This window comes from Megalobrama amblycephala, linkage group LG3 (assembly GCF_018812025.1).
Source record: "Megalobrama amblycephala isolate DHTTF-2021 linkage group LG3, ASM1881202v1, whole genome shotgun sequence".
NCBI classification, from domain to species: domain Eukaryota; kingdom Metazoa; phylum Chordata; class Actinopteri; order Cypriniformes; family Xenocyprididae; genus Megalobrama; species Megalobrama amblycephala.
In genome coordinates this window covers 45,168,171-45,181,986 of record NC_063046.1, presented here as the reverse complement: position 1 = coordinate 45,181,986, position 13,816 = coordinate 45,168,171, and the positions used below count along the sequence as shown (strand labels likewise).

At 38.3% G+C, this 13,816-nt stretch overlaps 1 protein-coding gene across 1 annotated transcript in view; it reads right to left on the bottom strand.

The window, feature by feature from the left end:
- Positions 1–13,816, bottom strand: part of LOC125265431 — a 54,505-nt gene that overhangs the window by 19,892 nt on the left and 20,797 nt on the right. Inside the window, exons 4-6 of the mRNA XM_048185650.1 lie at positions 10,040–10,114; positions 9,781–9,873; positions 9,530–9,607 (exon numbers count right to left, since the gene is read on the bottom strand). Coding sequence (XP_048041607.1) covers positions 9,530–9,607; positions 9,781–9,873; positions 10,040–10,114 — 246 coding nt within the window. The remainder of the gene's footprint in view (positions 1–9,529; positions 9,608–9,780; positions 9,874–10,039; positions 10,115–13,816) is intronic.

The following is a 13,816-nucleotide window of genomic DNA, read 5'->3' as shown; positions in this document are numbered from 1 at the left end:
CTGATGGGGGCCTACAACTTCTATGAACACATGGCATCAACCAGTGGTAGCTTCATGACTAGGGCCAGCCCTCAGGCCAGGTACTTGGGAAACCCTCAGGTATTTGCAGTACACACTACGCCACAGAACTCAACGAAAGGCCCAACCTAGGGCCTATTCGTACCGAGGTGGGCACGGCCGAAGGCGGCAAGAGTCAAAACATGACTAAACCATGGAATGAGTCTAGACATAACCAGCCCAGCTGGGCCAACACAGAGGGTACAAAAGGAGGCCTGGTAAGGCCTACTACTTTTACCACCATGTGGCGTCAGCCAGTGGACATAACAGGGACCAAGCTCAAGGGGACCAGCTCTAGAACCTACAAGATAACTGTGGGGAACTAGCTACACAGTCTGAGCTTAAGCCTACACATTCCAACAGGCAATGTACCTCAGTACACATATATATATATGCTATCACGGTCTAAGGAAGGCAGAACAGGCCTATCACCCCAGACAACGTGAGCAAAAGCCTGAGGCAGAGCTAAAAAAAAACATGAGCAAACTCATGATCATAACCAACAGCACCCAAAACAAGCTGTGATAAGAGAGAGGCTACAACAAAGAGCCAACAATCTAACAGCAAATGCAAGACAGCTGCTGTGGTCATGATCGACTGGGAGCTAACAGAGATAGCTATTCTAACCAGAATAAGACTCTCTACACTCAACCTGAGTGTGCAATCCAACAGGTGATGCACTCAGTGAAACACACACCCTAACCGGGGAGTACAACAAAACACCACGTTCATAGATAGAGGCTAAACACAGCCTGCTATCACAGAAACAGGCGTTAACAGGCCAGAACTAGGAACTATACAACCTCACAGGGATAGTAATAATAAGGGTGATGTAACAAACAAACACCTAAACCTAGCTCTAGCCTAGCCGCTAGCTAAGGCCTACTGGGCCAAGCAAAGCTTGGGCTTCATTTTGAAACCTTCAAATATGAGGAGAAAATGAACGAGAGGGAATCGATCACAGACGCTAATGGTGTACGTGATCAATCACCTCCTCAAACCTGCTATTTCTTCCTCGAGTCCAGCCGTCTCTGCAACTTCCCTGAAAAGAGGAGGCGCCTCAGGTCAAGATGGGCCAGCCTCCTGATAAACTACATGCTCAGAAAAACTATACAGGAAAACAAAGTCTTATTTTAAAGACATAAAATAGACCCATCTCATATTCCTGCGGCTAAAAGACAGAAGATCCCAATACTCTTTTTTTTTTTTTTTTTACATAAAAAAGGAGAGAATCTAGGGTCCTTTTATGCCTAAAAGATCCTCTCATTATCAAACCAAGAAAGCGGGCCAACAAAAATAATTACTATGGGCCCAGCCATCAGTCTGATCATAAGAAGTATCTGAGCATGCTAAAAATATATATACACATGCATATAAATACATACATCCTATATATGTATATATTCACACACACACATACATATACATATATATATATATATATAAAAATTGGAGGTGAAAGAATAAGAAGAGAAGAGGGTAGATATAAATCGCCCTTAAAATAGCTGGGGGATCGATTATAAACGCAACGGTGTTTACAAATGATCACCCATCTCACTCTCGCTTCTTCCTCCTCCCGTCTGTCTGGCTCAGATCCAAATGGAAAGTCTATGGGAGCTGCAACATTCATGGACAGAAAGAAACCGTTCGTCGAGCCGTCCGCGCACGGTCCCTTTCTTAACCGCCCTCAAGCGTCATCTATGCGTTCGCTTTTCTCAGACAGAAAAACGGCAGAAACGTGTACATCACGTGTCAAACCCCTGGGAAACGGATGAACACATTCTCCTGGACGTTTGCAGACATAAAAGGAGAAATTTCCTACCGGAGTTAGTGAAATAATGCCACGAACAAGACAGTCCAGAAAAGACGAGAAGATGTTGACTGCTTCCTCAGGCACTCCCTTTATACGTCACGATTCAGTGTGCGTGCAGCGTGCTTCTAAGGCACATTGAGCGCGTTTATTCCTCTCAACTGCGCAACGGCTTTTATGGTGACGAAACGAGAGGTATGGTTGCAAATACAGGTGCTCTTGCAGACCGTCCACAAATTGTTGCGAAAGCAGATGCACGAAGCGAAATATGGCATTATTTTGCTTACATTGCCGACAGCCAGGGCAAGCCTACGGACACCACAAAACCCGCCTGCAAAAGATGTTACAAAATAATGCAAGCGAAGGGAGTCAAAAGCATCTTGCCGGAAAACATCACGATTTGTACAAAGAATTTAAAGAGCGACAGGTTAGTGCAGTGGTTCCCAAAGTGAGGAAGGGGTCGCGAGATGATTTCCAGAAATCAAAAAAAAAAAATAATAATAATAATAATAAAATAAAAAATAATTAAACGATTAGAAATAGTATATTCTATCAATAATTGTCACAAAATACTAAAAATAGTAGTTAAATTAAAAACAAAAACCATGCAAATAAAAAAAAGCCATCAACCTTTCGATTTTCCTTTCGCTTGGCCGTGACTCCTGAGGTGATTACGACGGATTAATGACATAGTAGCAACAGCATCACCTGCAGCAGGTCAGTTTACTGCAACATGTTAAACATTAAGACATGTGCACGTAATTCTTTAGGCTTTAAGCTTTGGATATTATTTTTGTCAAAATGAAACGTTGGTTAATATCGATCAAAAAAGAAAACGCAGGGAGGCAGCGGAGGAGAGCGGAGAAGCACGCGCTTCACATATGCCGCGTTTGCAGTGCGCAACTGATCCATGGCTGTGTATCACAAACACAACATTTACTTATTTTTATTTCAAATCCAAAAGTTGTTACTGAATATGGCTTGTCAGCACAGCGATTCTCTTTGTATAGGCCTACACTATATTTCATAGATGTCACGTTTAAACGCACTATATTTAAACGTTTTATTCATTTCATTACTTTATGTTTATCTGAAGTAATACTTTAGATTTATATATTGCTCACGCAAGTGGCAAAACATTTAAACGTAAGCTTTATGTTAAAATCAAAAACGTTTAAAAAAAATAATAATTTAAAATAGACAAAAACAGGCGACTCTCGTCTTTTCTTTCCTTTTAAATCTTTTTACAATAAATCCCTCAGGTCATAAAGAACTGTTTTTCCACCTTCAGAGGCGAGTGCTATTGTTTATGTCTCCTTGTTCACCTAAATGCCTGGTAAGGTGTTATTTTCCTTGCTTTACCCGAGGCAGCCGTGTTTAAACTGTGTAACAGAGACTTTGAACTATATGAATCTATGATGAAATTACTAGTTTTTTCGCGTCAATACATGTTTATTTTAATGCGAACAGTGCGCTGTCGTTTTAATTCAGCGCTGTGCAGCACAGCAAAAATAGACTCGGCGCGTAAATGATCGCTGCACTGCTGCAGACGCACCGCTCCTGGAACGCACTGCCGGACCGCATCCGCGTGCAGTGTGAAATCCGTTAATATGGGCACAGAAAAAAATGCGCACTGCAAACAGAGTATGTGTGAAACATGCGTTAGTGCGTGTTCGCCTTTGTGCACAACTCGTTAACCACCTCCGAGGATAGTGGGGGTCGCGAGTCACTGGCATCGTTATTTTGGGGGTCGTGGGCTGAAAAGTTTGGGAACCCCTGGGTTAGTGAATGTGATACCAGCATTATGTTTATGCTCTCAAACATTAAATGAGTGTTATTTATTTATTTTACTCGTGCAAGCAAAACTCGCAAAGAGGTGTATTATTGAGCAAGTTTAATAAGTGATATCTGGTTGCAAAAATAAAATTAATTTAAAAATACATAAACATGTGAAGGGTAAATACAGTTATTTTAAACCAATTTATGCTTTAATAACATTGCTCTAATTATTTTCAGTAATATAATTTTTATAATAATCTTACTGTCTAAAACACCTAAATGTATATAAAAGCATAACAGCAAATAGTTAACAATTTTATTGAGCATGAAAATAATAAACATTAAAAATTATATTAAATCTAACTCTAACTTCATGGCAATGAAGCTCAAATCCGGAATTATCAGCCTGCCCACTGGTGAAGAAAGAAGTTCTGTCATATGTTATTTATTTACTTTTCCTGCTGTTTCAGGTTTTTGCCATAGTATCGTTTAAGTATCGGTATCGTGATATTTAAGTTGGGTATCGTATCGAAGTCAAAATTTTGGTATCGTGACAACACTAATCAGATGTTGCACTACAAATAGCTGTCACTGAGAATACTTATTTCTGTGAATAAGTATGAAATGGATGTGTAGTTTGCATCAGTTCTAAGGTTTTCAAACAGTTTTGAATGGATTCGGATGGATCTTTGTAATCTCTCTTTGTTTCTCTTTGTTTCACCCATTGCTGCTAAGGTCCCAAGGAATTTTTATGGCGGTCTGTGGCCAACCTTAGGAAGTAGTCTCTAGATGGGTGAAGGGCAGAAATGAATGTGCTGTTCACTACATATGTCAAGAACATTTTGCAGGCTGGTAAGTGAAAAAAAAAAAATACAAATTAGGTGAATATTGTCTGCTGACATATGTTATTGTCTGTACTGATTTTAGCATTTAAAAAAGGCTCATATTTACATCAAATCAAGACTGTAACACAATGTATTACTCATCATTATTTTTTCTCTCAAAAAAAAAAAAAAAAAATTCCAAGGTAATTGTGGTCTCCTACCTTTCTCATGTTGGTAATGTTGAAATATCATAGAATACATTGTATGTTTGTTATATTTATCAGAATATAAATGGACACAAACCTACAAACCCAGGCAAATGAACTCACTTTCAAACAAATGAAATCCCCCGCCAGAGAATGGCACCTTTATCATTGGCAGTGTTAATTTTGTTAACGAAAACTATGACGAAAAATGTTCGTTGACGATCTTTTTTTCCATGACTAAGATGAGATAATGAGAGATGACACCAATTTCATTTAACGATAACGTGACTAAAACTACACGTGCAATACTGGTGACGAAAAAGAAGAGACTGAAATGTGGCTAAAAGACTAAACACTTAGCCTACCAAAATCACACTTTTGAAATCATTTTTTGTTTTTGTTGATTAAAGGAGACAAAACATTACAGGATGTTACGAGCAGTAATGCTTACGGTTGCCAGATTTCCAGAATTTAAACCCCCCTATCAGATCTTTTCTGTTAAAAGAACACGTTTTACTTAATCTTTGCAATCTGGCAACCCTGTACATGAGCCCTCTCTACACGGAATAAGCGCGGATGATCTGAAAACACAGACAAGTAAACTGGAGTTCAGAGCACAGAAGGATGTTAAATCCCTCAGGGTGTACAACACTCTAAAAAGTTTGAGAACCACTAAAAAGGGATATGTAGAACTACACAAGTGCTACTGCTAAGAGTGCAATGTCAGTACAGTCTGTTACCTTGATTCAAATTTTTCATAAGCTTGAATGAATTGGTCTAAAGAGAAAAATTATAATGACTATTTTGTCTAAAGTCTACATATAAAATAGCTATCAAAATTAATGTTGATAACTGTAGTTTGACTAAAAGTAATGACTAAGACTTGACAAACATGTGATGACTTTTCGTTGACTAAAACTAGACAAAAATATGAAAGACTAAAATGACTAAAATTTGACTAAGAGCTTTATCGCCTGAAGATAAAGACTAAGACTAAATCAAAAATGGCTGCCAAAATTAACACTGCTCATTGGTCAAGCCAAGATTTGAAGGTGTTGACTGTCTGAAGAGTTCAAAAACCCCCACAAAAATCACACTCAGTAGAGTTTAGTTTTAGTGCTCATGGACTTCTAGTTCTTCGCTTTGTTCCTGTTGATACAACAAAGGCCACCCGGCCTGAGCCGGGCTGGTAGGCCTCCATTTCACTTCAAGCCATGCACAACTGCAGCGACCACAAAAGAGTCAAATTAACAGCGCAAAGTTTGTCTTTATTTTCTTCATCAACGCAGAAGATGTTGATTATAACTTCCACACCAGCGGACCAACCTATCAAGGATTTTCTCATGAGCCTGCAGATCTGGACAGCTAAGGCATTTGCAAGTATTGTTTGAACACTAAATGGCAATTCAGTATTAAGATTATGAACCCCTTTTAACAAAGGTGCTTTATAGTATTGAGACTGATGGTTTGTCCAGCAATAGTTAATTTACTCTTTCCATTGTTTCATTCCCCTGTTATGATATGGTTCAAATTCATCTCCACTCTCTCACTTCGTGAATGAATATTGTGTTTGTTAGTTTAGTTATGTGTTTGTGATTTAGTTAAATAAAACTTATGTGCACACTCTTGCGAGCTGATTCTGGTCTGCTTAGAAAACCAATGTCCCTGATAACGATTCGATCACAGCTACATGCTAAGAAAGCGATATTCTGTGGCCACGGAAAATATCCTTTCTATAAGAATTGATAGACAATTAATACTGAGTGTTCGCTGGCCAAACAGATTAATTGATTGTAATATTAATTCAGCTACATTTAAGTTAATTTGATTAACTGATTCAAATATTTATAATTAATCATAACGAGTTATGACTCATTATTAATATTTCCCCTTTTGAGCTAATAAATAAATATTGTTAAAGTGGGCCCAAGCACGGTGGCACCGCCAGCCCAGTGGCTTCAGGGCAACTGTGCATGGTGGGCAATAGGCATTTAAAATGGGTAAACATAAAAGGACTAGGTCAAAGTTATTTGAATTTACTGCAGCAGCTGATGCTCCTATGATCACAAACCACAACAGCCACATCCATGTGATCGTTTAAATTGAGATGACTTTCATGTCATAGAATGTCATAGGTCAATTTCAAATGAATGCAGAGTATCATCCTAATCTAACATGTCTGTGTTTTTTTCAGACAACCTCTATGAAAATTCTAGAGCAAATTACATACTGTTATTTGCTCAAGTTCAACAGTGCTCTGAGAAATCTAATCCAATCTAATGCGAATGTCTGTGATTGCTGGTGTTGTATTATTCTAACACTTCTCTTCATGTGTTTTTTAACCTCCCTGAGCTGTTGTTTGTGCACCTATTTTATGCACCAAAAGCATGCTTTCATTTAATTTCAGTATGTGTAGTACACAATGAAAAAATAAAATTATAATATTATTAAATAGAGCCACATCACAGAAACTGCAAAGACAATTTTAATGTCAGTCTCAGGTAATAGTAAGGTACATGTCTAGATCTTTCTGCTCACTAGACTTATGCAAGTTTATTTTAAACAACCACATTTATAATCATGTGAAATTTACTTAAAGAGGGTTTTTCTTAGCTACATGATGGTGGAGGGGGGAGGACATCGAGAGACAGAGAGTGTGTGTGTGTGTGTGTGTGTGTGTGTGTGTGTGTGTGTGTGTGTGTGTGTGTGTGTGAAAAATCCACATTCAAACCAAAATATCTGACTTCCTGTTGGTCGGAGCTAATGACTGTGTGTCTGGGTGCAGCTTATAAAGGGTCCACTGAATGGAAACAGGTGTGAGTGTCTGATTGGTTCTTAGATGGGGAATTGTGGGAAATGTAGTCCAGAGTGATGTATGACTGTGTGTGCAATGAAATGGTGAACCGGCGACCTCTGGTGGGGAGTGGCAGGAACCAGCAGGCGCCGGATACGTAACAATATGTGTACCAAATTTCATACTTATATGTGCAAGCGTGTTTGATATATGGACCAAGTTTTCAGACCCCATTCAGGGCGGCGCTGTCGAGCCCCTCTGCCACGCCCGGGTACCAGCTTCTGCCCAGCCCCCCAAACCCCAAAAACTTAGAAAAAAAAATAATAATCCTAAAGAAAAATATAGCTGCAAGCAGCGATCATGGGCCCAAGCCTGGTGGCACCGCAAACCCGGTCGCTTCAGGTCATCTGTGCACAGCGGGCAATAGGCATTTAAAATGGGTAAACATAAAAGATCTATGTCAAATTCAGACCATATTTACTGCAGCAGCTGGTGCCCATATGATGACAAACCACAACAGCACATCCATGAGATTGTTTAAATTTAGATGAATTTCATGTCAAAAAATGTCATAGGTCAATTTTTAAGTCTGTGTTTTTTCTCAGACAACCACTATAACAAATTCCAGAGCAAATGACATACTGTTATTTGCGCAAATTCAGCAACACTCTGAGAAATTTAATCCAGTTTTGATGCAAATGTCTGTGATTGCTGATGTTGTATAATCCTAATATTTCTCTTCATGTGTTTTTTTGACCTCCCTGAGCTATTGTTTGTGTACCAGTCTTATGCACCAAAAGCATGCTTTCATTTAATTTCAATATATGTGGTATACAATGAAAAAATAAAATTACAAAATTAATAGAGCTAAATCACAGAACCTACAAAGACAATTTTAATATCAGTCTCAGGTAACAGTAAGGTACATGTCTAGATCTTTCTGCTCACTTGTGCAAGTTTATTACAGCCACTTCAAAAAAATCATGTAAAATGTACTTAACCCTTTAAGACCTAAAGGCTTTTTTAGAGTTTTTTTTTTCTTTGTTTTTTTTCTTTTTTTTCTGAGCAACATACACAAAAGTAAAGACTCATAACTCCACAACCGTAGCAAGGAGAGTCAAAAGATCTATATTATTACAAAAAAGATATAAATTACATTACATTTGGACATTCTCATGCTGAGAAAAAAGTATTAGGCTAAATGGTGCCCACTATTTATTAATTTGTTCACTCGATTTACTAAAACGTGCACACAATTTACTATTTCGTTCCCTTGATTTACTAAAACATGCGCAAGATGTACTATTTTGTTCCCTCGATTTATAAATCATGCGCATGTAAAACGAAATAGTAAATTGTGCACACGTTTTAGTAAATTGTGTGCACAATCAAGTAAAACGAGGGAACGAATTAGTAAGTCGTGCGCATGATTTAATAAATTGAGGGAACAAATTAGTAAATCGTGGGCACGATTACATTTTTTTTTTCTTGCATGTCATGTGCGGGGCTCTGTAGGAAGGCAATAAGATCGGAGAAAAACTCTTTTTTTGGTGATGCCCTCCTACAATGTGAGCTACATATGGTTCAAATTTTGTGGTGATACACAATGCATCCCGTAAAGATGAGATACATGTTTTTATCCAAATATGTTACATCATTCCGTGAGTAATATCTTGTGATCAACACAATATATTATGCTGATTTTGGGTTCATTTTAATCAGCCAAACCTTTTGAGATATCATGCATATCATGTGACATTCCAGGAACTAACAGAGGCTTCCAGAGATCACTATAATCATGGCTATAGAATGCAGATAAACACTTATGAAGATAATCAGGGCCGGCTCTAGCCCTTTGGTTGCCCTAGGCGAGATTGAGTTTTGCGCCAAAATAAGTAATAAACTTAAGGAAGAAGGAAGATATACTATAGACCAGCATATAGAGTATAATAGACCAGTATTGTTTGAGATTAATTAATGAGGAATGTCAATGTTTACTTGGAAACAAGTCACTGAAGTTTTAAATTGTGGTTGAATAAACGGTATTCAAGGGCCTTACTTGCTTCAGGCTGAGTATCCCTGGTCTCAGTGGTCTGTGTTTCACTGGGGCCTGGAATGCTAGATGTGGCCCCTTCACCTGCAACAGCCAGATCAGTTGTGTTAAATTAAATTAGTGAAAATTACTAAAACTGTGGTTGAAATTAGATTCATAGGGATGGGATGCTATTGTGATTTCCATGTGTTTTCATTATCTTCTAGTACATATTGTCAGATGGTTGTAAGCTTGAATTAGTTATTCAAAGGACTAACTTCCTTCAGGCTGCGTGTCCCTGGTCTCAGTCGTCTGTCTTTCACTGGTGCCCTGAGTGCTTGATGTGGTCCTGTGTGTCCCTTCACCTTCACCTGTATACAAGCATATTGTATAGCCAGACAAGCAGTGAGTGAAATGATGAATGTGGTTGAACTTCTTTAAGAAAACAAGCTATTGTATTTTAATACATGCTAACTTTTTTCTGTTGTACTTTAAAGTATGGATGTGGCTTGTATAAATACTATTAAATAGACTCACTTGATGCAGGCTGTGTGTTCCTGGCCTGTGTGTCACTGGTCCCTGGAGTACCACTACTGGATGTCCCTACTCCAGCTGTATGTATTTAAACACAGAGTTCATCCATGCTGTTCGTTACATAATTGCATTTGGTCATTTCTATCATCCTACCACACAGTTGCATTGTACAAATACATTTTATCTCTGACCATGTAACTTGTAGTAGATAAATTACAATTACTACCACCACTACTATTATTACTAAGCTATTAGGCTGCTACAAGGCTAAATAATACTACTGATTACAATTAGTAGTATTAATGTGATGTGATTATAAAAGTAATAATTGCTAATAATAATAACAATAACAAATATTGCCTGAGTGCATCTGGCCATGGCCAATTAAAAAAAACAAAAAAAAACATATTTTAGTATATTCCTAGAGGGGAACTGTACAGAAGGGTGAACACCACGTCAACACCACTATCAGCATAATGGTTACTGTGTGTGTATGAGCCTGCTAGTTATAATTAATGTAGAGTAGAGAGCAACTGTACTTTTCATAACTAGCATGCATACGTTATCCGAAATACTGGTCTTTTGACATTTACATCCATGTAGGTTATCAGTGAAGTTACGTTTGCTAGTAATACGTAGCAAACTAGCAAAGTAACTAGCTAGCTAGTGATAGCTTAGTGACAGCAATGAAACGTTCAAAGTGATGATGCACAATACTAAGCAAATTTATTTAATTTAACACCTTAATGGCTGAGATGAGAAGATCTATACTCTATACTGGGTTTTCCTTTTATCTTCTTCCTTTCTCCGTTTTCATCCCTGTGCACCGGAGGGTTTATTAGACCGCTTCATTTTCTTCATCAACTGCGCACTTGCCTAACGTAACGTAACGTAACGGCGACCCTAGAGGGCGCCCGCGCCCCCAACATATTTGTCGCCCTAGACAACCGCCTAGTTCGCCTATAGCAATCGCCGGCCCTGAAGATAATAAATACACGATTGTGATGATGTATACATGTATTGCCTCGGAATTTGCATCTAAATAGCGCTCGCTCCATGGATGTGGCCACATTAGTGGATAATGAGCTGAATCACGGGCGTCTGGCATGTGTCTCTTTTCATACAGATTAGATAAATAATTTTTATTTTTTTATTTGACTTGCACGATTTAAAACCTGACATTTCAATGTTTCTTTAGACATAAGTCTCATTTTTGTGTCTATAGTTCATTTTCTGAGAACTATCAGATTTCGTTCAGAGATACAGTAGACGACAGATCACGCATCATGTTTATTCCCTTTCAAAAGGGAACTCAACTCTGCATTCGAAAACGCTATGGGGAACCCCTTCGCGTGAACTCGTGTCTGAAAACAATATCAATTCACGAAAATCCTATTGGTCAGCGACAGCCTATGACGTCATCATAGCGTGACCCGGAAGTATATAAGGAGTGCCTAGAGAACCAGCCAGTATCTTTTTCATCTTCAGGGACTGTTTTGTTTGAAGCGATATTAAACCAATATTAAGTTAAGTCAATTCTGTCAGGACCATTATCGTCAAATATGATAGATAATGCATAGAGTTTGTATTGGCGGTATGGGTCTGTCTGGGCAAGAACTCTCTGCGCATCCATGCAGCCTAGCATGGATGAAAGCAGGGAGAGCAGCAATAAACTCCCAAAACAAACCATATGCTGACAATCCCCCAACACAAACTGAGTGTGAAAATCTGAAGGGCATGTTGCCTTAAAATGCAGTTACCTGAATGAGGAATGAGCCTAGGCTAGTTTTTTTTTTTTTTTTTTTTTTTTTAATAAATGGGGAAGCTTACACCCGTTGTGGCAGCAAATCTGATGCAACAAGCATGTTGTAGCATGTTGTAGCGCATTATATATAAATATATATAATGGGGGAAGCTTACACCCCTAGAGGCAGAAATCTGATACAACAAGCATATTGTAAATCACAGAGTAGTATTAAACTATGGTAGTCTGGTCAGGGAAGCATACACCCGCAGCAATAGCTCTGAGTTAGATGCAGTGTGCAACTAAGCAACGAAATACAGTGCTTCCTCATAATGAACACGATTTCTGCTCTAGTCGGGCTGATTCCTTCGGCTATGTACGTGAAGATGACGACTTCCATGATTTCACACTCCTTACGGGATCATCTGTGTATTTAAAGACAAGCATGTTACAATACTCTGATAAGTTTTCAAGCCACTGAAAGTTGCTCACTTAACACAGAATGTTGCAATATGATCAGATATGCAAATATTGGGGTCGTACATATTAATGATCCCGACTGTTATGTAACAGTCGGTGTTATGCCCCATTTGGGCCTCCTTCAGAGCACAATAGCTTATTGTAATACAAAGCTTGTTGGTAGATGTTTCAGTTGGAGTTTGCTCATGTGGAAACTAGCCCTTTACCCCTTTAGTGTAGGTGTAAGACAGATAGCAGGCTATCACTGGCCTCCCTGGTGCCGTTGACTCAGGTGGTAGTAATGCTAGTGTTGCTAGGCCCCACATGTCTAGAGTGTTTCATTTTTCATTCATACTGTGTTTGCTGTTTCCCCTGAACCCCACTGAATTAACATTTAAGTGTGAGTGTAACGGTGTAAGCCTTTATCTAGCTCCCATTCTCTAAGGTTCAGTGCAGTTGTATAAACTTCTGGCTGGTGAAAGGCATCTATCCTTGAGTTTCAGGATCGCATGAATGAAAAATAAAGCATCATTTTACGCTTTAAGCTCTAGTTTTTGAGTACTCAACCATGACAGCGATGATCATTTATGTAAATGATGATTGAAATGTATTTTTTCTTTTTTCTCCTGATTGGTTATAATAGCTCTTTGGGCGGGGCCTGAGATCTGATTGTTTAGCTTTCCACAGCGTGTGTCAAAAGACATGCAAAGAGAGAGAATGGCCTTGCCCTCGAAGTCACGTAGTGATGTCTAGTTTCACTTTAACAAGATAGATGAAAATATAGTTCAATGCAAGCTGTGTAGCGCCAAGCTTTTATCTTGTGCTAAAAATATCCTTTAAATTCTATTCATAATTAATTTAGCAATAATCATCAGTGATTTTCATACTGTAAAATAACATTTTGGTTGATCAGAATGTGCAAATTGAATCCAAAATATTGCTGAACTATTAGCCTAGTGACACTTTTTAAAGCACAATCGGAGTTATACTTTCAGTTATCTAATATAGGATGCATTGGGTTGGGATATCAACATTTATTAAGATGCTGAATGCGCTGCATATCAGTGTTTAGTTTCATGCTCAAATGCAATGCCCAATATTGACTTATTTGAGATAGTCATATTGCTTTTAGATGTTTCTTAAAAAAAAAAAAAATAAAAGTAAAAATACTGATGTTATAATAATGCAGCAGTGCATTTTTCTTCATATTTGTTCAATGGCATAATTGGCATGGCTTCGAAAATGCACAGGCGATATATGGAATCACTTAATAATGTGATTAAAGTAAAGCACAGATCTACCATAAACATGGGATTATAATGAGAACTTTATAGAAATCTACAGTAAATTATGTCCTTACCCGTTATTCAGCACGCTGTCATGAAAGCGCATCACGGCGCGAGCGCTCTCCTTCTCTCTCTCTCACTCTTGCTATAGTGCATAACTTCACTGGCATTTGCATCCTTTTGCAATGTTACGTCTATATGTATCTAAGTTATCTGATTAATATCATAGGATGTGTCATAGAACAGGCTTCAGTTTATTGACTCACTTGAGCCAGCTATTCCTTTTAGATG